Genomic DNA, 23,467 nt, shown 5'->3' on the forward strand with positions numbered 1-23,467 from the left:
GGAAGAGAAGACAAGGCCACATGGTGGGAGACTGTGACGCAGATCTGAGAGAGGTCGCTGTTGTACAGCAGCAGCAGCGGCAGCGGTAGCAGCTGCGGGGATTGACGGGAGGGTAGAACGCGTTGGAACCTGTGCCAGGCTAGGTGCATGAGGTCACGGGACAGGCCCAGCAGGTGACATTAGTTGACTCACCGAGATGACTGGCAGATGCACCACTGTGCCAGGCTAGGTGCAGGAGGTCACGGGACAGACCCAGCAGGTGATATTAGTTGACTCACCGAGATGACTGGCAGATGCACCACTGTGCCAGACTAGGTGCAGGAGGTCACGGGACAGACCCAGCAGGTGACATTAGTTGATTCTTTAGCACCCATGCAGAACTGCCATAAAGTGGCGGTGACGTGACCACAGCGCTTGTGCCAGGTTAGGTGCACTTAAAGTGCACACTTTGAGGCCACGTGAAGTATCGAAGGCTCTCTGCGAGCCGGTCACGGGACAGACTGACCGAGATGACTGGCTGTTTCACCACCTGTGCTCCCCATTGTGCCAACTCGCTGTATTTTATCCGCCCAGTGCAACGCTCGTTGTTGTGAGCGTTGCTTCTCCAACCACTGCTGTTGTTGGGAGGGCGACTGCCTCTACTGCCCAGTAGCGTTCTTCAGGAAACTCCTCCACAGAGGCCAAGCTTGGCACCGCTGGTCGGCAAGTCCACTCAGCTCCAAATACTCCTGTGCCGCATCAGTTCATCCCTTCTCATAGTTTCATAGTTTCATTTATTTGGTATAGCCCTGTGAGCCATTCGGCTCTTGAATCGGGTGCAACGCAAACAAACAAAAAAAACATGAACAAGAAAACATCTTAAAGTGACTTTGTGCATGTGCAAACAGAAAATCCAGGAAAAAAACATCAAAATATTCCTGAAATAGCACCGTACACCAACGCTGTGTGCAAAAATCCCATTGGGATGCAAGTCAAACAACAACAAGAAAACTAAGATTTAGGTCATCAGTCTAACTCCGTACTACAATAAACAAAAACATGGCCAAACCAAAAAACTTTTAGAAATCACCAAAATAAAGGCATAAATGCAATGTAACAGTGATCATAGGAACTGTGACCGAATTTTTAACAATAAACTACATAAATAACATGTAACACCAAACCCTAGAACGACAGCTGGCTGCATGAGTCAACTCCACAAACAACAGGAGCATCAGTCGGAGTATCAAATTTTTCAATGCACCTTTAAGATCAGCACACTAAATCACAAAACAGATAATACTTTGCAGCGGTCATCCGGAGCGAAACATTTTATTTTATTTTAGGCCACTGAATAGCGGTGACAAGCTAGGGGTGTACATCTCCTCTAGAGCAGTTTTGAGTGAAGATCTCATAGGTAGCGATTCAAGTTGCAGTTTATTGGCAATAGCATTCCAGACCCTGGGGGCATCAATAGCAAAGGCCCTTCCTCCGGGTTTGTGTACGGGCAATAGGGGAATTTGAAGCCGGTAGATGAGCAAAGACCCGAGATCAAAATTTGTTCAAATGTGTTCTTTGAAACAGAGAGGAGATCCAGCAGCAGGTAGTCTGCGGGTTGTTTGGTTCTCTAGCTCATGGTGCCAACCCCTCGCCCACAACAGGGGGGAGGGAGGGGAATGAGAAGGGAGGAGCCGGAAGTGAGGGGGGGCGGGGTCTGAAGTGAGGGGCGAGGGGGGGGTGGAGGTGAGGGAGGTGACGGGGGAAGAGGAGGGCCGGAAGCGAGGGGGAGGGTGGGAAGGGCGGAAGCGAGGGGGGAGGGGCATAAGTGAGGGGAGGGGCCGGGGGGAGGGTCAAAAGTGAGGACGAAGGAGGGGCCGGATGTGGAGGGGGCCCGGATGTTGGGGATGGGTGGATGTGGAGGGGGCGAAGTGAGGGGGAGGGGCTGGAAGTGAGGGGGAGGGGCTGGAAGGTGACGTCTAGCCAGGTGCTGTCCCTGTCTCTCATCTCTCAGCGTCATCTCCCAGCTGCTCGTGACGTCTCCTGCGCTCCAACAGAGGTCTGACTCCACCACTCCACCACCCTCCTCCTCCTTCCCTCTCTCTCTGCGCTGTCTCCCACGCAACCGCTGCCGTCTTTGTCTCCCCTTTCTGCTGTGGCCACGGCCCCGAGATCTGTGTCAGTGTGTGTCTGTGTGTGTGTCTGTGTGTGTGTGTCTGTGTGTGTCTGTCTGTGTGTGTCTGTGTGTGTGTGTCTGTGTGGAGTTGGAGACGCTGCTGCTGAGACTGGAGCGTGCCACTAAGAGGTGGGGCCTTACCATCAGCCCCACCAAAACTAAGCACCTGCCTGGGTATTTTGTACCATCGGACACTCCACCCCCACAACTCCCAATCGGTGATGGGGCAGTTGTGGAGAGAGTGGAGAGTTTCCCATAACTGGGCAGTGTGCTTATGACTGGCTCCAGTTTAACAGCAGAGGTCTCACTCCGAATCAGTCGAGCGGCAATATCTTTTCATCGGTTGCGTAACGCTGTGTGGAAGCTACCTGGTCTGTCGCTCCGCACTAAGCTTCAGGTCTTCTCGGCCACGGTCATTCCCTCCCTTCTCTATGCTTGCGAAACGTGGACCCCCCTAATGGAACATCTTCGCCGGTTAGAAACATTTAGGCTGACCTGCCTACGATCCATCCTGGGTTTAACCAGACTGGATTGTGTGAGGAGCTCACAAATCCTTGAAAGATCTGGGCAGGGTCCCATCGGTGAGCTCCTCCGGCAGGCAAGGCTGCGATGGCTGGGTCATGTAGCCCGCATGCCCAGCCACCGCATGCCGAAACAGCTTTTGTTTGGCCGGATTGAGGGGGCTAAGCGGGCGCGGCACGGGCTAGAGAAGAGATGGAGTGATGTGGTACAGGAGGACGTGGAGCTGAGTGGACTTGCCGATGACTGGTACCAGCGGTGTCAAGATCGGCCTCTGTGGAGGAGGCTCGTGAAGGATGCTACTGGGCAGTTGGAGGCAGTCGCCCTCCAACAACAACGGAGGGCGGAGGAGCGACGCTCACAACAGCGAGCGGAGCGCCGGGTGGCTAAAGCACAGCAGGTTGGCACAGTAGGGGGCACAGGTGGTGCATCAGCCAGTCATCTCGGTCAGTCGACCCGTGGCACCTGGGTCTGCCCCGTGACCTCCTGCCAGCGGGCGTTCGACACTTCACGTGGCCTCAGGGTGCACATAGCCTGGCACAAGCGTCGTGGTGACGTCACCGCCACTTAGTGGTGAATGGCGGTTGTTGTTGTTGTTGTCTGTGTGTGTGTCTGTGTTTGTCAGTGTGTGTGTCTGTGTGTGTGTCTGTGTGTCTGTGTGTCTGTGTGTGTGTCTGTGTATGTGTGTCTGTGTGTGTGTGTATGTCTGTGTGTGTGTCTGTGTGTGTCTGTGTGTGTGTCCGGTGGACCGGTTCTGGCTCCTGCCACCATGAGGGGTGGACAGTCCTCTACTCGGGGCAGCAGACTGCCAAACAACAGGGTGTGGGTCTTCTTTTGAACAAAAGAATGAAGGGGGCGTGGGAGCGTGGCGGTGAGGTGTGGGAAGCTGTAAGCCCCAGGCTACTTTGGGCTCGCCTTCCCATCAACCGGAGGCGAGGAATGGTGGTCGTGGTTACTTATGCCCCCACCGAAGATGAACATCCGTGGAGGGATGCAGGCAAAGCCGATGAGTCAGATGCCTTCTATGACCTCCTTCACAAGTGCTGGCTAAATTGGCCCCTCGGGATAGAGTCATCATGTTGGGTGACTTCAATGCCCGAGTTGGTCATGATGCTGGCACCTGGTCTGGAGTGATTGGAGGGGATGGGCCAGATCAGCTCAATAACAACGGTAGGAGGCTGCTAGATTTTTGTGCAGCCCATGGGCTTGTAATTACCAACACGTTGTTCCGGCATCGGCGCATCCACACAACATCATGGATGCATGCCGAGTCCAAGCAAGAACATCTGCTGGACTACATAGTGACGGACCAGCGGATGCGAGCCCATGTCCTTGACACCAGGACCTACCGTGGAGCTGATCTGCCCTCTGACCATCGACTTGTCATCTGTAAGATGCGCCTGCCATTCTTCCACTCCGGTGGTGGGTGTACACCCAGGACCCCATTCCAACATAACGTTTTCTGGTCTCAGTTATCTGATGAAAGTTGCAAGCGAGAATTTCATCATCGCTTGCGGCTGGGATTGGCATCGTCCCAGACTCCTCCTGATGTCGAGGGTAAATGGGCGAGGTTTAGGACTGTGACTCATGCAGCTGCAATGGCTGCTTTGGGTACGCGGTCCAGACCTCCCCAGAGACCCTGGCTGACAGAGGAGGTGTTCAGGATGGTTGAGAAAAAGCAACAGGCCCACTGTCATCGGCTACAGAATCCCACGTCAGAGAATGAGGACACTTACCGCAGCCTTCGCTCGGAGGTTCGGAGAGCCGTGAGGCGCTGCAAGGATGGGTGGTGGTCGCGGGTTTCTGAGGAGATGGAGTCTGCCTCAGTGGCCCGTGATCACAAATCTCTATTTAACTCCATCAAAAAAGTAACCTGCAGCGCCACACCTATTACCATCATTAGGGGAAAAAACGGTGATCCAATCTCCGACCCCCAGGAACAGGTTTGCAGATTTGCTGAGCATTTCTGTGAGGTCCTGGGGGAGGGAAAATCCCTCAGCCAGGAAAACATAGTGGCACAAAGTGAGGATGACCCTGCTGAGGCTGCGGTGCCTCAAATATTGGAAGAAGTCACCCCCTGTGAGTGGCTGGCTGAGGTGCCATCTGCTGAGGAAGTACTGAAGGCGATCCGGAGTCTGAGACCAGGAAAGGCAGCGGGCAGAGATGATCTCCCAAGAGAAATGCTGAGGGAGGGTGGCGTTTGTGCACAGACTGCCCTATATGACATCATAACAACAGTCTGGACCACTGGACGGGTTCCGCAGGATTCGAAGGATGCCCTGGTGGTCCCCCTTTTTAAGAAGGGGGACCGCACAGACTCTAACAACTACAGGGGCATCTCACTCCTCAGTGTGCCGGGAAAGGTCCTGGCAAGGATTATTCAGCATCGCCTTGCCAGGCACGCTGAGGAGAGGCTTGCGGAGCCCCAATGCGGTTTTAGGAAAGGGCGGTCCTGCACAGATGCCATATTTTCTGTCCGTCTGCTACAGCAGAGGTGTAGGGAATTCCAACAAGACCTACATCTCTGCTTTATTGACCTGGTCAAGGCCTATGATACCATCAGTAGGCCTGAGCTCTGGGTCGTTCTTCGTGCTTTTGGAGTACCTGACCATCTGCTCACGATCATTAAGGACCTTCATGATGGTGAGCGGGCCCGGGTAAAACTACGTGGCCGGGAGCCAGAGCCATTCCCTGTACACCTTGGGGTGCGACAGGGATGTCCTCTGGCTCCCACATTATTTAACATCTATTTTGACCACGTAGTTCGTGAAGCCTTCAATAGCTGTACCGGGGGACTCTCCATATGGTACAGATATAATGGGAGGCTGATCGATGCCCGGGTGCGGTCAAGGGATGGCTCCCTATTGCTCAACCACGTTATGTATGCTGATGATTTTGTAATAGCTGCTCAGTCAGAGGAGGAGTTGGAGACGCTGCTGCTGAGACTAGAGCGTGCCACTAAGAGGTGGGGGCCTTACCATCAGCCCCACCAAAACTAAGCACCTGCCTGGGTATTTTGTACCATCGGACACTCCACCCCCACAACTCCCAATTGGTGATGGAGCAGTTGTGGAGAGAGTGGAGAGTTTCCCATACCTGGGCAGTGTGCTTATGACTGGCTCCAGTTTAACAGCAGAGGTCTCACTCCGAATCAGTCGAGCGGCAATTTCTTTTCATCGGTTGCGTAACGCTGTGTGGAAGCTACCTGGTCTGTCGCTCCGCACTAAGCTTCAGGTCTTCTCGGCCACGGTCATTCCCTCCCTTCTCTACGCTTGCGAAACGTGGACCCCCCTAATGGAACATCTTCGCCGGTTAGAAACATTTAGGCTGGTCTGCCTACGATCCATCCTGGGTTTAACCAGACTGGATTGTGTGAGGAGCTCACAAATCCTTGAAAGATCTGGGCAAGGTCCCATCGTTGAGCTCCTCCGGCGGGCAAGGCTGCGATGGCTGGGTCATGTAGCCCGCATGCCCAGCCACCGCATGCCAAAACAGCTTTTGTTCGGCCGGATTGAGGGGGCTAAGCGGGCGCGGCATGGGCTAGAGAAGAGATGGAGTGATGTGGTACAGGAGGACGTGGAGCTGAGTGAACTTGTCGATGACTGGTACCAGCGGTGTCAAGATTGGCCTCTGTGGAGGAGGCTCGTGAAGGATGCTACTGGGCAGTTGTAGGTAGTCGCCCTCCAACAACAACGGAGGGCGGAGGAGCAACGCTCAGAACAACGAGCGGAGCGCTGGGTGGCTAAAGCACAGCAGGTTGGCACAGTAGGGGGCACAGGTGGTGCATCAGCCAGTCATCTCAGTCATCAGTCGACCCGTGGCACCTGGGTCTGCCCCGTGACCTCCTGCCAGCGGGCGTTCGACACTTCACGTGGCCTCAGGGTGCACATAGCCTGGCACAAGCGTCGTGCTGACGTCACCGCCACTTAGTGGCGAATGGCGGTTGTTGTTGTATGTGCGAGCGGGCGCCTAAACAGCTCGAGAAGAGATGGAGTAATGTGGAGCTGAGTGGACTTGCCGATGGCCGCTACCAGCGCTGTAGATGTAGATGCCACTGGTTCTTCACGTTCTGTAGATGTAAATGCCACTGATTCTTCACGTTCTGCAGATGTAGATGCTACTGGTTCTTCACGTTCTGCAGATGTAAATGCCACTGATTCTTCACGTTCTGCAGATGTAGATGCTACTGGTTCTTCACGTTCTGCAGATGTAGATGCCACTGGTTCTTCACGTTCTGCAGATGTAGATGCCATTGGTTCTTCACGTTCAGTAGATGTAGATGCCACTGGTTCTTCACGTTCTGCAGATGGAGATGCCACTGGTTCTCCACGTTCTGCAGATGTAGATGCCACTGGTTCTTCACGTTATGTAAACGTAGATACCGCTGGTTCTTCACGTTCTGCAGATGTAGATGCTGCTGGTTCTTCACGTTCTACAGATGTAGATGCCACTGGTTCTTCACGTTCTGTCGATGTAGATGCCACCACTGCCATTTATTGTGCGTTGAGGTTGAACTTACGACTCTCATTCCAAACGGGCAACTGGACAAACGGGATAGGTTTTTTTTATTATCTCTAAAAGTCTTTAAGTTGAAGGTTTGTAAGTAGAGTAGTGCCTGTACAAACTCGGGTGAACATTTCCCCGCAGCGGCATCGCTGAATCTGACTGGCGGCCACGATGAGCTGGGGCTACCTCACGCAGCTGCTGGAGGAGGTTCATCGGCACTCCACCTTCCTGAGCAAGCTGTGGATCACCACCTTCCTCATCTTTCGCATCGTTCTCACGACGGTCGCCGGCGAGTCCATCTACTACGACGAGCAGGGCAGCTTCTCGTGCAACACGGAGCAGCCCGGCTGCGAGAACGTCTGCTACGACAGCTTCGCCCCGCTCTCCCAAGTCCGCTTCTGGGTGTTCCAGATCATCGCGGTCGCCACGCCCACCATCCTGTACCTCGGCTTCGCCGTGCATCGCATCACCAGGTACGGAGGTCCCCGGAGGGAGTTTTCACAGCGCAGTTGGAAATGTTTTAATTTGTTTTTTAATTAGGCTGTACCGTCGATTTGGTCACGAGTTTGAACGGTGAAAGGGCCGGCAAGGTTTCCCCTTGACTTAGGAACGGAGTTCCGTTCCCGAGCCCCCTGTCAGTACGTCCGAACGGCTAGTTCAGTTCAGGAGGGCGAATGTGCGCTGTGTTTAAACACGCATATGGTCAGCGTCGTAAAATATATTCTGCGGTTCAACAGCAAAAAGGGAAGCATTGTTAAACTCTTCAAGTTGGAAATGTTTTAATTTGTTTTTTAATTAGGCTGTGCCGTCGATTTGGTCACGAGTTTGAACGGTGAAAGGGCCGGCAAGGTTTCCCCTTGACTTAGGAACGGAGTTCCGTTCCCGAGCCCCCTGTCAGTACGTCCGAACGGCTAGTTCAGTTCAGGAGGGCGAATGTGCGCTGTGTTTAAACACGCATATGGTCAGCGTCGTAAAATATATTCTGCGGTTCAACAGCAAAAAGGGAAGCATTGTTAAACTCTTCAACAATAAGAAATATAATACATTTGCATGCGATATTATAATTGCATAGTGTATCTATATGTATAAAAGGGAAATTTGTGAATGTGTTAAAAATGTTTAGCGTACTTCCTGACATTTAACAAACTTGAGATTTGCCATGTGGGTACTTTCCATACTGTGCACCATGCAAACATTATAAAAATAGACTTGTTTTTTTTGGGGGGGGGGGGTGGGGGGGGAATGATGATGAAGTGTGGCGAGAATCGATATCTGGTGAGCTTTTGTGGTATCAATTAAACGGGAATAGGCCGATTCTAAAGAAATCTACAAACTTCAATTCCTTTGCGCGATCTAAAGAATCGAATCTTGGCGCACGAGCGTACGTTTTTTTTCCGCTGCGCTAATTTTTATGAATGAGGTAATGATCATCGTTTTTTTTTCATTTGTATATGTTATGTTTTTAAGTTTTGAGAAGTTTTTCAATATATTTTCCCCCGGGCAACGCCGGGTGCTTCCCGCTAGTAGCAAATAAAGCGTAAAATAAAGGAAGGTAAATATTTTCACTTACCTCGAGTCCCGATGCTGGCTTGCTTGTAGCGCACAGACATTTACACCAACAACCGCCGTTTGCCACTAAGCGGTGGTGACGTCACCACGGTGCTTGTGCCAGGCTACGTGCACGGTAAGGCCACGCACACACAGACACACGCGGACGCGCACGGGGCCACACATGCACAAAGACAAAAATCCCCCATGTAGCCTTCACAGGCTGTCGGGATAAGCGCTGCTCGTGAGCGGCGCCTCAAAGCATACGAGGGGGGTCTATGGCCAAAGCCACGCCGGGCTGCATTTTTCTCCCCAGTTGGCAAAGTTTTTACAAATCGCATCAGCTACTCATTCGAGGCTGAGTCGACCTAGGGTAGGCCCAGGACCGATTCAGATCATTGCCACCGGCACGGACACTTTAAGTGGTCTCTCAGAGGCGACGATCAGAAGTGAAAGTGGAATCCCGGACAGCCTCGTAGCTGTCGCTGTTCGTCGTAATGTCGCGTTTCATAGCGAGCGCATATTTCCATTTGCTCGCGACGTTTCACACCGAGGGGTGAAACTTAAACACCGCCGCTCTCTGTCGTGGTAGGATCGAGTACAAGCGAGACGAACAAACCAAGCGAGCCAAGCGAGCCGGCGGCCCCGACCGCGTGGTTGAATGCACGGAGAAAGAGGAGGAGAAGGTGGAGGAGGTGGAGGGTGAAGAAGATGGCAAGGGGAAGCAGCACAACGAGCGGTGGTGGATCAAGACGGACGGCCTGATGGTGGCCTACACCCTCCAGCTGCTGGCCCGCACGCTGGCCGAGGTTGGCTTCCTGGTGGGGCAGTACCTGATGTATGGCTTGGAGGTGGCCCCGCGCTTCAAGTGCGTCCGTGACCCCTGCCCGAATAGCGTCGACTGCTTTGTGTCGCGCCCCACAGAGAAGACCGTCTTCCTTCTGGTCATGTACGCAGTCGCCGGTCTCAGCCTCCTGCTCGAACTGTCCGAGATTGCCTACCTGGGGCTGGGCACCATCCACGACTCACTGAGCGGGAGGCACCGGCTACGGAGCAGGTGGGGGGCCTCGCTGGCGCGGTTGGCCACGGTCGGGGGGGGGGGGTGCGGAAGAAGTTCGGCGCGCGTGCGACTGACTGTGTCGGAGGTTGTCGGCTTCGGTGTTGGATCGCGAGAAACTAAAGCGTCGTCTCGTCAAAGCCGTCAACTTGTAGTAGCGGCGTTGCGTCACGTAAATGAAACGTGCCGGGTCGCTACCGGCTCGACACTCGCCGGCTGCGTGTCAGAGAGTGACCCCCAACTACGCCGACGATTCGAGTTTCCGTGACGTTTCGCCGATGATGACAACAGCAAAAACATCATGGGACCTCCCTTGCCAATAACAAAATATAAGAATTTGTTTTACCCTTTTCTAGCAGTAAAACAGCTGTGTGAACATGATAACACCAAACGTAAACCTCTTGCAAGGAATCATCTCACTGCATTGGCCACACACGGTACTTGTAATGAACATGCAAACAGAAACACGCTCTGGTAGTCTATGATGATGATGCATTGTCTTTGAAACTGATTGTTCCACACCAGAGACAGCTTTCTTTAGAGCCTCGTGTGTCTCACCCCGAGCTGTCAATGTCTTCATAGTGGCATTGTCCTCTCATCTAACACTGTTTGAGACTAGGCTCTAAACAAAGCTTTCTCATATTTTTGGTTCTTTCGGTAAAGTCACGTGGAAGGGAAATAATATCGGTTCCGTCAGCTTCCCAACCGCTATATATATAGATGATGTGTGTAGTTTATGGTGTAGTGTATAGTGTAGTGTATGTGTTGATAGCTATGTATATAGATGTTGTGTGTAGTTTATAGTGTAGTGTATAGTGTAGTGTATGTGTTGATAGCTATATATATAGATGTTGTGTATAGTTTATAGTGTAGTGTATGTGTTGATAGCTATGTATATAGATGTTGTGTATAGTTTATAGTGTAGTGTATAGTGTATGTGTTGATAGCTATGTATATAGATGTGTGTAGTTTATAGTGTAGTGTATAATGTAGTGTATGTGTTTATAGCTATGTATATAGATGTGTATAGTTTATAGTGTAGTGTATAGTGTAGTGTATGTGTTGATAGCTATGTATATAGATGTGTGTAGTGTATAGTGTAGTGTATAATGTAGTGTATGTGTTGATAGCTATGTATATATATATGTTGTGTGTAGTTTATAGTGTAGTGTATAGTGTAGTGTATGTGTTGATAGCTATGTATATAGATGTGTACTGTTTATAGTGTAGTGTATAGTGTAGTGTATGTGTTGATAGCTACGTATATAGATGTTGTGTGTAGTGTATAGTGTAGTGTATAATGTAGTGTATGTGTTGATAGCTATGTATATATGTTGTGTGTAGTTTATAGTGTAGTGTATAGTGCAGTGTATGTGTTGATAGCTATGTATATAGATGTTGTGTGTGTAGTGTATAGTGTAGTGTATGTGTTGATAGCTATGTATATAGATGTTGTGTGTGTAGTGTATAGTGTAGTGTATAGTGTAGTGTATGTGTAGTGTTTTAAGGACGAGCAGACTTCTTTAGGAGGCACACTTTGTTTATTGTATTATTTCCTTATACAACGCTTAACACACACAGAGGGATATTCGGTCCCCTCACCCGATACCCTAGGGAGGTACAGCCTCCGGACCTGGCAGGACTCACACGCCTACCGCTAACCTCCTTAATACCTAAGGAGGTACAACCTCCGGACTTGGCGGGACTCACACGTCTACCGCTAACCTCCTTAATACCTAAGGAGGTACAACCTCCGGACTTGGCGGGACTCACACGTCTACCGCTATCCTAGTCCTCCGGCTAGGACCTAGGGGAGGCTATCTGACCCACCGCTGGCCCGGTGGGTCCTGACCACTGGGTATGCCGAGCCTTAGCCCTTAGAAGGGCTGAAAGGCTGGTCCAGGGTCCTAGCTAGGCTTCAGCCCAGTCTTCTATCTTCGTGCAGGGAGAGAACTCCCCGAGGTCCGTTGGGTCACCCGTCTTATACCCTTCGTGGCCAGGTAGAACCAATCATACATTCCCACGTGGAACCGTCTGATTGGTTCGCACCAAACCCTGGCCACGATCCGTTTCACCTCGACTGACCCCAACCGTTGTACCCAGGGGTAATGCTGCACTGCCCTGCGTGTAGTTAACACCTCTACATATGTGTTGATAGCTATGTATATAGATGTTGTGTGTGTAGTGTATAGTGTAGTGTATAGTGTAGTGTATGTGTTGATAGCTATGTATATAGATGTGTGTAGTTTATAGTGTAGTGTATAGTGTAGTGTATGTGTTGATAGCTATGTATATAGATGTTTTGTGTGTAGTTTATAGTGTAGTGTATAGTGTAGTGTATGTGTTGATAGCTATATATATAGATGTTGTGTGTAGTGTATAGTGTAGTGTAGTGTGTAGTGTGTGTGTTGATAGCTATGTATATAGATGTTTTGTGTGTAGTTTATAGTGTAGTGTATAGTGTAGTGTATGTGTTGATAGCTATGTATATAGATGTTGTGTGTGTGTGTGAAGTAGGTCAGCGGTGGGCAAACACGCGGCCGACGCGACGGTGGAGGCATCCAGGATGAAGGCGGTGGCCCACGGCAGTCGCCACGATGGTCACGGAGCGCTGCTAGCTCCCCCGGGCTACCATTCGGTTGTGGGGGCCTCCTCTGACGGGAACCGCACCGGGTGACTTTCGCGAGCGCTCGCAACGTTCATACATTACGGCGTTAACTATTATTCATAATCAAGGTTTTTGGGTTTAGATTGCACTATCTGCTGCACTATCTACTGCACTATACACTGCACTATACACTACACTCTTCTTGAAATTCGACTCGTTTCTAGGGTGGCAGATGCCGTCGAGCCGGAATCGACGGCGGGTCCCAGAGCGATGTCACCGTCAGAATTGTGGCAGCTCCTTGACGAGGTGCAGAAACTTCAGACGGAGCTGGGGGTGACGCCGAGACCCCACCAGGAGCCCCCCGAGCAAGACGCAGGCGACTCCTCCCACAAGTCTTGGGTTTAGCGTGCTAGTATTACTCTCGGGCGTCGTTATCGCTCAATCGCTTTTCGCCATCCCACGTTCCATTTACTCGGCCCCCCCCAATGCGCCGCCGCCGTTTGGATCGTCTCGACTTTGAAGGTCTTCGTGACATTCTTCCGTCGAGATTCAATCGGAGGCGACCGTCTGCGCTTTTAAGATTCGAGCGGCAGAGCGCGGGCACCCCGCTAACCCGCTCGCGACGGCACGGGGGGCACGCCAGCACCCAGCCTCGTGGCTCGGGGGATTCGGCGCTGGGTTTGTAACCCAGAGCGTTGAGAGTTCAAATCTCCTTAGAACGCGTTTTGTGTGGCATTGTGGCTTTCGCATTCGGCCAACGTATAAATGCACGAGTCGGGGGGGGGGAATGTTTGCGTGAGTGTTTAATCAATATGGAGGTGTGTTTTGATTAAAGCAACCCAAATATTTTTGTTACTTTAGCTTACTTCTTAATTTGCGTGAGTTTCTGTTTTCGTTGTTTTGTTAAACTTCCTCGTTCATCGGTGGATAAGAGGGCCTGAGTTTAGCGGGCACGTCGTTATTATACCGTAACAGCCTGCTCCGATTTATATTTTGTCAAACCAAAAGGCGTTTAAGATGCTGGCTATGCGGTTTGTGAACAGCTGTGGCCAAATCTGAACGGCAGGTGACAGTGTTGTATGTATTGTTTTTCTGAAAAATATTCAATAAAATTGGGAAATTTAAATTATTATTGTGTATTTCATGTTAATTGATGCTAATTGAGTAAGTTTAATGTGATCAATCGCACACACCCACTAAACACACGCACACCCCCACTAAACACAGACACGTAGGTAAAATAAAATAAATGAAAACTAAATTAAATCACGACGTTTTGGAGGCAACACAAGCTTCCGTCTTCAGATGGAAACCGTCAGCAATATTGCTTTGATAGCAGGCTACAGTCTACATTAGTGGTTTATTATTTTATTTTATGATAGACAACAACCGCCATTGGTCACTAAGTGGTGGTGACGTCACCACGACGCTTGTGCCAGGCTATGTGCACCTTGAGGCCAAGTGAAGTGTCGAACGCCCGCTGGCATGTCACGGGGCAGACCCAGGTGCCACTGGTCGACTGACTGAGATGACTGGCTGATGCACCACCTGTGCCCCCTACTGTGCCAACTTGCTGTGCTTTAGACAGACACACAGACAGACAGGACAGGCGGACAGACACAGACAAGAGGAACACCGAGACAGAGAAAGAAAGACAGAGAGACACAGGCAGAGAGAGACACAGAGGCAAACAGAGATACAGACGTACAGAGAGATGTTGAATCGAACACACTTAACTCGCTCCATTGAAAGAGATTCCTCGATCTTTGCCCATCCCCGAAAGTCGTTATAGTTTATTGTGTACATGTAAGCAATGTGGGATATCGATGTACACGGATATGAACAAGATCAGCAGACAAAACGTCTTTCATACTCTTTGGTTCTTTCAGTAAAGTCACGTAGGTAGAAAAAATAAAATAATAAAAAAAGAAATCACGATGTTTCGATCACAACACGAGCAGTCATCCTCAGGCGAAACATCCAGACATTGTCGCGGCAGAAGTCACGTGAGTTACAGAACGTGACAAAGGTGCTCCCCCCCCCCCCCCCCCCCCCCCGTGGCTCGCCCCGCTCAGCTGAGCATTGTTTTAATGCGGTGGGGTCACGTGAAATGTATTCTGTAAAAGGAAGGTACTTTGAAAACCCACTGGCTTTACTCTTTTACAGTGAGGGAAAAAAGTATTTCATCCCCTGCTCATTTTGTACGTTTGCCCACTGACAAAGAAATGATCAGTATATAATTTTAATGGTAGGTTTATTTGAACAGTGAGAGACAGAATAACAACAACAAAATCTGGAAAAAGGCATGTCAAAAATGTTATAATTTGATTTGCATTTTAATGAGGGAAATAAGTATTTGACCCCTCTGCAAAACATGACTTAGTACTTGGTGGCAAAACCGTTGTTGGCAATTACAGAGGTCAGACGTTTATTGTAGTTGGCCACCAGGTTTGCACACATCTCAGGAGGGATTTTGTCCCACTCCTCTTTGCAGATCTCCAAGTCCTTAAGGTTTCGAGGCTGACGTTTGGCAACTCAATCTTCAGCTCCCTCCACAGATTTTCTATGGGATGAAGGTCTGGAGACTGGCTAGGCCACTCCAGAACCTTAATGTGCTTCTTCTTGAGCCACTCCTTTGTTGCCTTGGCCGTGTGTTTTGGGTCATTGTCATGCTGGAATACCCATCCACGACCCATTTTAAATGCCCTGGCTGAGGGAAGGAGGCTCTCACCCAAGATTTGACGGTACATGGCCCCGTCCATCGTCCCTTTGATGTGGTGAAGTTGTCCTGTCCCCTTAGCAGAAAAACACCCCCAAAGCATAATGTTTCCACCTCCAGGTTTGACGGTGGGGATGGTGTTCTTCTTGGGGTTATAGCATTCCTCCTCCTCCAAACACGGCGAGTTGAGTTGATGCCAAAGAGCTCCATTTTGGTCTCATCTGACCACAACACTTTCACCCAGTTGTCCTCTGAATCATTGAGATGTTCATTGGCAAACTTCAGACGGGCATGTATATGTGCTTTCTTGAGCAGGGGGACCTTGCGGGCGCTGCAGGATTTCAGTCCTTCACGGCATAGTGTGTTACCAATTGTTTTTTTGGTGAATATGGTCCCAGCTGCTTTGAGATCATTGACAAGATCCTCCCGTGTAGTTCTGGGCTGATTCCTCACCGTTCTAATGATCATTGCAACTCCACGAGGTGAGATCTTGCATGGAGCCCCAGGCCGAGGGAGATTGACAGTTCTTTTGTGTTTCTTCCATTTGCGAATAATCGCACCAACTGTTGTCACCTTCTCACCAAGCTGCTTGGCAATGGTCTTGTAGCCCATTCCAGCCTTGTGTAGGTCTACAATCTTGTCCCTGACATCCTTGGAGAGCTCTTTGGTCTTGGCTATGGTGGAGAGTTTGGAATCTGATTGATTGATTACTTCTGTGGACAGATGTCTTTTATGTCTACAGGTAACAAGCTGAGATTAGGAGCACCCCCTTTAAGAGTGTGCTCCTAATCTCAGCTCGTTACCTGTATAAAAGACATACATGATTGAGAGGGGGTCAAATACTTATTTCCCTCATTAAAATGCAAATCAATCTATAACATTTTTGACATGCGTTTTTCTGAATTTTGTTGTTGTTATTCTGTCTCTCACTGTTCAAATAAACCTACCATTAAAATGATAGACTGATCATTTCTTTGTCAGTGGGCAAACGTACAAAATCAGCAGGGGATCAAATTCTTTTTTCCCTCACTGTATATAAGTGTTGTGTCCTTAACTAACCACACGGAGACATCTGGTTGAGGCAACGCAATTATTATAACTCTTTCGAACTCGGCTCTACACACTACTGAAACACGAAGGGGTACGTCCCCTTCCACCCGATCGCCTACGGGAGTGACAGCCTCCCTTCTATCGCAGCCTGCACAATCCGGGCTCTGCTACCCACGGGTCCCTTAGCCCGGCGTTAAGGGAAGACTGGACGACCCGTCCTAGCCAGGGTACGGGAGCTCACCTCTGGTCTGCTACAACCCGGCTCTGGCTAGAGCCTGGGGAGGGTCCCAGGGTGTCCGAGCCACCTCTGGTCCGCTACAACCCGGCTCTAACAAGAGCCTCGGTTGAGGGTCCCCGGGTGCCGGTCCAGTCTTCAGGTCTTCGGATGTCTTCAGGCTTGAGTTAGTGAACACTGCCTCGGCCCGTCCAGAGGGCCGGCCTTTTATCCTCAGGTCGGGGTCACCCCTCCCCTCCTGACCCCCCCCCACCTCCCAGAACCTTCTGAAAGGTTTTAAGGGGCCTTAGGGACGGGTGGGGGGTCAGGGGTGTCAGTCTCCGATCACGGGGGGGTGGGGCGGGGGTTTAACCTTTGGTCGACCCCTACGCACCGCGCTCTCTCTCGGCTGCCCCGTTGACCTGTGAATGTGGTAGCAGGTCAGCTTACAGTGCCTTGTTATGGCGCTTACGCACAACTTCGTGACGAACACTGCACGTTCCGTCATTTTCATGCATGGGGTGCTGCAAACCTACGCGCCCCCTGCATGAACGACAGAGGCGCAGGGACAGACGTTCGATCGTGTTGAAATCGATCTGCAGACGACGGTCTTCTCGCACGGCAAGCTTTGTGTCGCCTCATCTCGATCCGGCGATCCCAACCAGGTGAAAGTCCGCATCGAACGGAACCCCTGGCAAAGCCATCTACTTAACGACGAGAGAAAATTCACACGAAATATCGTTTTCAATGAATAAGCTGTCAATGAAGAAATACAATTATATAATTCAAAACATAATACAATTCAAAGTTGTTTCATTTTCAAACTTCAAAGCGGAGCATTCGGAGCTTGCGTGGATGCGTCGTTCTTGTGCATTTTTTTTCGTGACTTTCCTGGCCCAAGGCCGCAAATGGTTGTGAGGGGCGCCGCAGGCGGTCAGCCTTGCTTCAACCCTTGGTTGTGAACATCCAGACGTTAATCAGCAAGGAGCATTTCTAGTCCTAGTTCGACAAAATCTACGTCAACACGTAATACAAAACTACAATTTGTGTTGTAGAGAATGAATCTCCTCTACGTGTAACCTTTGAGAGGTATGCCATGTAACTGATTAATGATCCGAGTGTGCTCCCTATTTCAAAGACAATGAGTTGCTCCAGAGGGAGAAGCTTCCTGAAAACACAAAATACCCTTTGACCTGTATGACAAGAACAATGAGTCTCACCTGAGTTATCTGTACAGGTTACTTCCAAAACACACACTTTGTCCTAACATCACTTATTCAATGTTTAACCCTTATAGACAAAATGGTACATGTATGCACACAATCAGACAAGTATTATTGACAGGCATATTAACAAAATTCAATTACTGCACTGAAATATACTGCATCAGGTTACATCGCATTAACAAGAAGCTATTTTAGTATGTACAACATACTATTGCGCCATTCAAAACGAGTAGGCCATTGCATACTGGCGTCTGGGTCAAAATTGATCAAATTCTAAACATTACTTACAAACTCCACAACTAATATGCCACATCAACCATCGCCTCCTACTGACAGGCTCTTGTGCACATGCAGGCCGGAGCAGGGCCACCACCTTGTGCCACACAGGGGCAGCTGCTACTTGGGGATGCTCTTCGAGTGTTTGAGACGAGATACGACACAAAACTCCGAATTGCCGAGGCGATTAAGCAAGCACCATATAAATGGAATTATTAGAACCTAGTGAATGCTTGGGAGCTTATTCGACTCTCGCTCCTGGTTAGAGATCTACCCAACCCACAGGTCCACAAAGACTGGCCGCTCTTACCCTGCAGGTTGAACCTAGGAATTGAGTGTTCAACTTCATTCTTGTCATTAAAGGCCTGTGATAAAGGTGCATCTATTGGAGCGACATCGTTTCAAGCTTACATATCTACCGGGTCTCCATTTGAGTTTGTATTGTCTCGGAGGAAGTCCACCCACACCTCCACTTCCACAAACTGCTGGGAGTTGCCTCGCTCTGCCTCACAGTCAAAATTCACCTCCTGCTTCACGTTGCCTCCATCGATGTGAAGGTCCCATTTTGGAGTTGAATCTTCATCTTCACATTTTACCCTCACTTCTTCGCTCTTCACTTCTTCACATTTCACCTTGACCTCTTCAGATTTCACCTCGATACCTTTAAAAGTGTCCAAGCTGGGATTTTCTTCCGGTTGTTTCATGAGGGATGGGCTCATTGCGTCACTTTGACTTTCACAAGCTGAATTCAGACTCGACTCCTTGTGGATCTTCTGATGCTTTTGTGTTCTCTGGTGTACTTTAAGATTTGATGACTGTACAAACGCCTTCCCACACACACTGCACTTGAAGGGTTTCTCTCCCGTGTGTGTTCTCTGGTGTATTACAAGAGCAGATGAATGTGCAAATGCCTTCCCACACACACTGCACTTGAAGGGTTTATCTCCCGTGTGTGTTCTCTGGTGTATTACAAGAGTAGATGAATGTGCAAACGCCTTCCCACACACACTGCACTTGAAGGGTTTCTCTCCCGTGTGTGTTCTCTGGTGTTCTACAAGAGCAGATGAACGTGCAAACGCCTTGTCACACACACTGCACTTGAAGGGTTTCTCTCCTGTGTGAGTTCTCTCGTGCCGTGTGAAATCTCCAGTCCGATCCGTGCTGTATGCACACCGGTCGCATTGGAGCCTTGTCATACCGAGCTGCGCTGAGTGCATTTGCTCCATGAGACCAATTCTGCAGAGGAAGCATCAGAGGAAGCGTCAGCTGCTGACAGAAAAAAATAATATCCACACTATCTACACGTCAGTATCGATGCACAGAGGAAAGCATATATACACAGTAACACGTGACTTACACGTCTATACTTATTCACATATTCATGATATAGTGGAAAAATGTCCCAAATTCATCACACGGGCTGTTATGGCACACAATGAGAGGGCAAATGGTCATGAACATGCCTGGAAGCCCTCGTATCTTCAAAATGAATGTTCACCCAAAACTCTGAGTACACAATTTCAGCTGTCTGGCTACAAAAGGAATATTTATGAGAGCTAAATTCAGCTGACGTAGCAAAGGGTGTTGAAAAAATACTATTTGTGTTAGGCAGAAATTCATAAATTAATGTTCAATCGCAACTTAGAGGTGTGAATCCAGGCTCAGATGTCCTTAAATGCTGGGATGAACAGTTCCGACTTCAGCTGAATGTGTGTGCTGTGTTAACTTCCTGTTTCCATTCTTATAAAGAGTTCCAGAGGAAAAGAAAAGTAAACTACTGTTATGATATAACCTCCGTGTTCAACAGAGTTAATAGACTTTACTGCAAACACAAACTGTACACTGTCACTGGGCAAACAGGCGGTGGCGTGTCTAGAATCATGCCTGGCCACCTTCATCTGCTCAGCATTAATGCTTCCTCACTCCACCAAGTAATTAATTGAGGATCAACGAACATATCCGAGGCTAACTGGAGTTTGCGTGTCTCTCTCCGTGGTGAGATGTTAACTACCTCACCTGGTATACAGGAGGTCGTGGGTTCGATCCCGACCCTGACGCCTGCTGTATATTTGGAGTTTGTGTGTCACTCCGTTTAGCATCTTTGACCGATAGACATTGACACACGTATTCTTGTTTCTTTCGGTAAAGTTACGTAGACAGAAAATAACAATAACAGATAATACAATTACATTAAATAAAGACCACTTGTGTTGCGATCAAAACGACGTGAGTTTTTTTGCTTTATTTACATTTTTTTTGTTATTTTCATTTAATTTTCTATCTACGTGACTTTACCGAAAGAACCAAGAATATTAATTCCTGCATTCACCAAAGTTTTAAGTCAAAACATTCACACACGTTGACAAAGCCCCACCTTGTGTTGTGTGCAGGTCGCTTCTGATAACAAGAGCGGTATAGCAGCTCAAGCGGGCTTGGCCTGCTAACAAAAGAAAATAAAAACTGCGTGAATATTTACAATAAAACAAAGTTACAAAGTGGCGAGCCGGGTGAAGACAAATTAAACTTAAGCGAGATAATTAAAGTGAATGCAATCAGGCGAGGGCAGGAGGCAAGGCCCCGCGTGGCTAGGCCCCGCGTTGTAAAGTTCCAACCTGGACATCGATTCCCATGCTCGCTGCTACTCAATTGACATCCCTGAGAGAGAGAGCGAGGCTCTACCTTGGTAAACAACAACAACCACCACCACCACCATGAGAATTTCTCACCTCGGATTTCAGTGCAAGCGCGGATCGGCAGCTTCTTGTTACCTCGCGACCTCACGCGTGTAAGCAGGTAACTTGACGTAACTTCCGGGGTAAGAGATGCGCCCCTCCCATAATAAGCGGCTCTGTAACTGAATAAATTATGTTAATGAGCCCGGCCCATATGTCGAGGGATGGGGCGTGGCTGCTGAACTCGTCGCAATGAACTCTCAACGGCTCCAACGAATACATTATGTTAATGAACCGCCAGTCACTGGGCGTAGCTTTGCCCAAATAAGGATTGGCACTGGATTGATATCGGCAGTGACCCAAGCGGAGGTGACGTCACGCTCAAGAGCGCTGTGGACGGGGGAGGGCTGAATACCTTGGTGACATGACGTCACTAGCTGCCACTTCATGCCGATGAGGTCATGGGGATGGAGTTTAAGTTGATTTAGATTCATTTTCCATTGCCCCCTCCCTTGAGTGCGTGAACTCAGCAACAACGTGGACATTATTGTGTATACGTACACACTATGTACACTTTGAGGCCACGTGAAGCGTCAAAGGCTCTCTGGAAGGAGGAAGTCGCGTGACAGACTCAGCAGTTGCGATGGGTTAACTGATGGATGGCTATCGATTAGAAATCACATATCCCCGAGTCTCACCTGTGAGTGGCACCGCCTCACGCTGTCGTGGATCCCCACGTGGCTCGGAGCCTCAAAAGCTCCGTAACTCCTGGGTGGTGATACAAAGACAAAGATCCCCCGTGTAGCCTTAACAGACTGTTGGGGCAAGTGCGGTTAGCAAGTAGCAGCACCACCTATGAAGGCCGGCGCGGCACGCGAAGGGAGTGGGTGGCCAGCACCGCGCCCGACCGCCTTTGTCTCCCCAGTAATGATGTTTGCACACCACACCGGGTACTCACTTGAGGCTGAGTCGACCTAGGGGAGGCCCTGAACCGGTTTAAATAATCGTCACTGGGTGTTGGCTGTGAGCGGGAATCAAACTCGGGTCGTTATGTTCGTAGAGCAGCGTACTAACCGCTAGACTACCGCCACACACGTTACACACACACACACAGTGTACACACACACAGTACACACACACAGTACACACACACAGTACACACACACAGTACACACACACACACACAGTACACACACACAGTACACACACACGGTGCACACACACGCACGACACACACGCACAGTACACACACACGCACAGTACACACACACGGCACGCACACACACACGCACAGTACACACACACGCACAGTACACACACACACACACGCACGGTACACACACACACACGCACAGTACACACACACGGTACACACACACAGTACACACACACGGCACGCACAGACACACGCACGATACACACAAACACACGTTACACACACACACGCACGATACACACACACACACGGTACACACACGCACGGTACACACGCACACACACGGTACACACACACACACGCACGGCACGCACACACACGCACGGTACACACACACATGCACGGTACACACACGCACAGCACACATACACACACGTTACACACACACAGTACACACACGGTACACACACACAGTACACACACACGCACAGTACACACACACGGTACACACACACACAGTACACACACGTACGCACGGCACGCCCACACTCCTTCAGTCACGTGACTAAGGTTGACGCGCCGCCCCGTCTCCCGAGGTGACCTCTTGGCTCTCTCGTCTCTCCTCTACACGTAGATTCATTTCTTACTCTTACCTAGAAGCGTCATTGTCAGTCTGTCTGTGTCTGTGGATGCAACTTGCGAGGAATTGTACTCACAAACTGTGGGGTTTACGTTTCAAATAAAGTGCCCAGATACCACGCGATAAGCCCCGTGGTGAGCCAGTGCTATTCCTATTTCCAATCCGTCAACATGAAAGTAGTTAAATTAACAATTTATTACCAATCTCCATATATATCAAAGGCAAAGTTGTCAATGTGTGCGTCTGTTCAAAATGTTTAGCGTACTTCCCGACACGCACCAAGCTTGAAATTTGCCATGTCAGTAATTTCCAGACTGTACACCGTGCAAACATTATAAAAATAGACTTTTGTATATTTTTTTTGGGGGGGGGGGCGCAATAATGTATAAGCATGAAAACACCACGATACATAGGACTTACTTTGATTAGAATCTTGGAATTGATTGGGTACATGTTGAAATTGGTAAATGAGCATTTTGAGCACACTGCTGTTTTAATAAATGTTCATGATTCTGAGAATACAAGTGTAATTCTGAGCATCATAATGACCATATTGGAATTGTCATCATGAATGGGGGTACAATGATTTTTTATAACAAAAAATACTCATTTATGACAACAGATTGATGATTAAATTGCGATTTTGTTTTGCTCATCAATCAGGATACTGTTAATGATGCGCATGCCCATAAATTGTTGAGATTACTAGAACTGCAAGTTGTGTATACTCTCCAACCCATTCCTCTACCTACCCATTCCCTTGACGGGCTCCGTGCCCACTTAAACCCATGACGATGGCGGTGACGATTCCACCTCTCGCTGTAACAATCAAAGCACCTCCAACTTCTGAATGCAAAGGTGCTGGTTGGTGTAACGCCAAAACACATCGTCAACGCCGCTCCCAAGCCCGCCCTACGTTAGTTACATCGTTAGGATCAACAAAATAAAAAGTTCCACAGAGGAAACTGAAATGACATTGCGCAATCCCCAAAGTCGCACGCGGTCGGCTACACGACTCGGAGAACAACGTCAGACTTCAAGACTTGCATCGCCATCATCATCATTCTTCCTCTCCACAAGTCATCGCACGTCAATATTCAACAAGCTTCACACACGTGCAAGTA

General features: G+C 49.4%; 2 protein-coding genes across 2 annotated transcripts; one reads left to right on the forward strand and one right to left on the reverse strand.

Annotated features, from left to right (window-relative positions):
* The first annotated feature begins 7,333 nt into the window (after positions 1–7,333).
* LOC142908983 (gap junction gamma-1 protein-like) lies at positions 7,334–13,513 on the forward strand. Its single transcript, XM_076059669.1, has 4 exons — positions 7,334–7,650; positions 9,318–9,782; positions 12,300–12,455; positions 12,615–13,513. Exons 1-4 carry the CDS (start codon positions 7,349–7,351, stop codon positions 12,793–12,795), a joined length of 1,104 nt encoding a protein of 367 aa, XP_075915784.1. The 5' UTR covers positions 7,334–7,348; the 3' UTR covers positions 12,796–13,513.
* A 948-nt stretch (positions 13,514–14,461) lies between these two features.
* On the reverse strand, positions 14,462–20,308 carry LOC142908894 (uncharacterized). Its single transcript, XM_076059546.1, has 2 exons — positions 20,250–20,308; positions 14,462–19,111 (listed from the first exon to the last, which is right to left on the reverse strand). Exon 2 carries the CDS (start codon positions 19,099–19,101, stop codon positions 18,283–18,285), a length of 819 nt encoding a protein of 272 aa, XP_075915661.1. The 5' UTR covers positions 19,102–19,111; positions 20,250–20,308; the 3' UTR covers positions 14,462–18,282.
* Between the last annotated feature and the right edge of the window lie 3,159 nt (positions 20,309–23,467).

Source organism: Petromyzon marinus, unplaced genomic scaffold (genome assembly GCF_048934315.1).
Source record: "Petromyzon marinus isolate PM22_M1 ecotype Great Lakes invasive population unplaced genomic scaffold, UKy_Petmar_22M1.pri1.0 PM_G_Scaffold_11, whole genome shotgun sequence".
Lineage (NCBI taxonomy): Eukaryota > Metazoa > Chordata > Hyperoartia > Petromyzontiformes > Petromyzontidae > Petromyzon > Petromyzon marinus.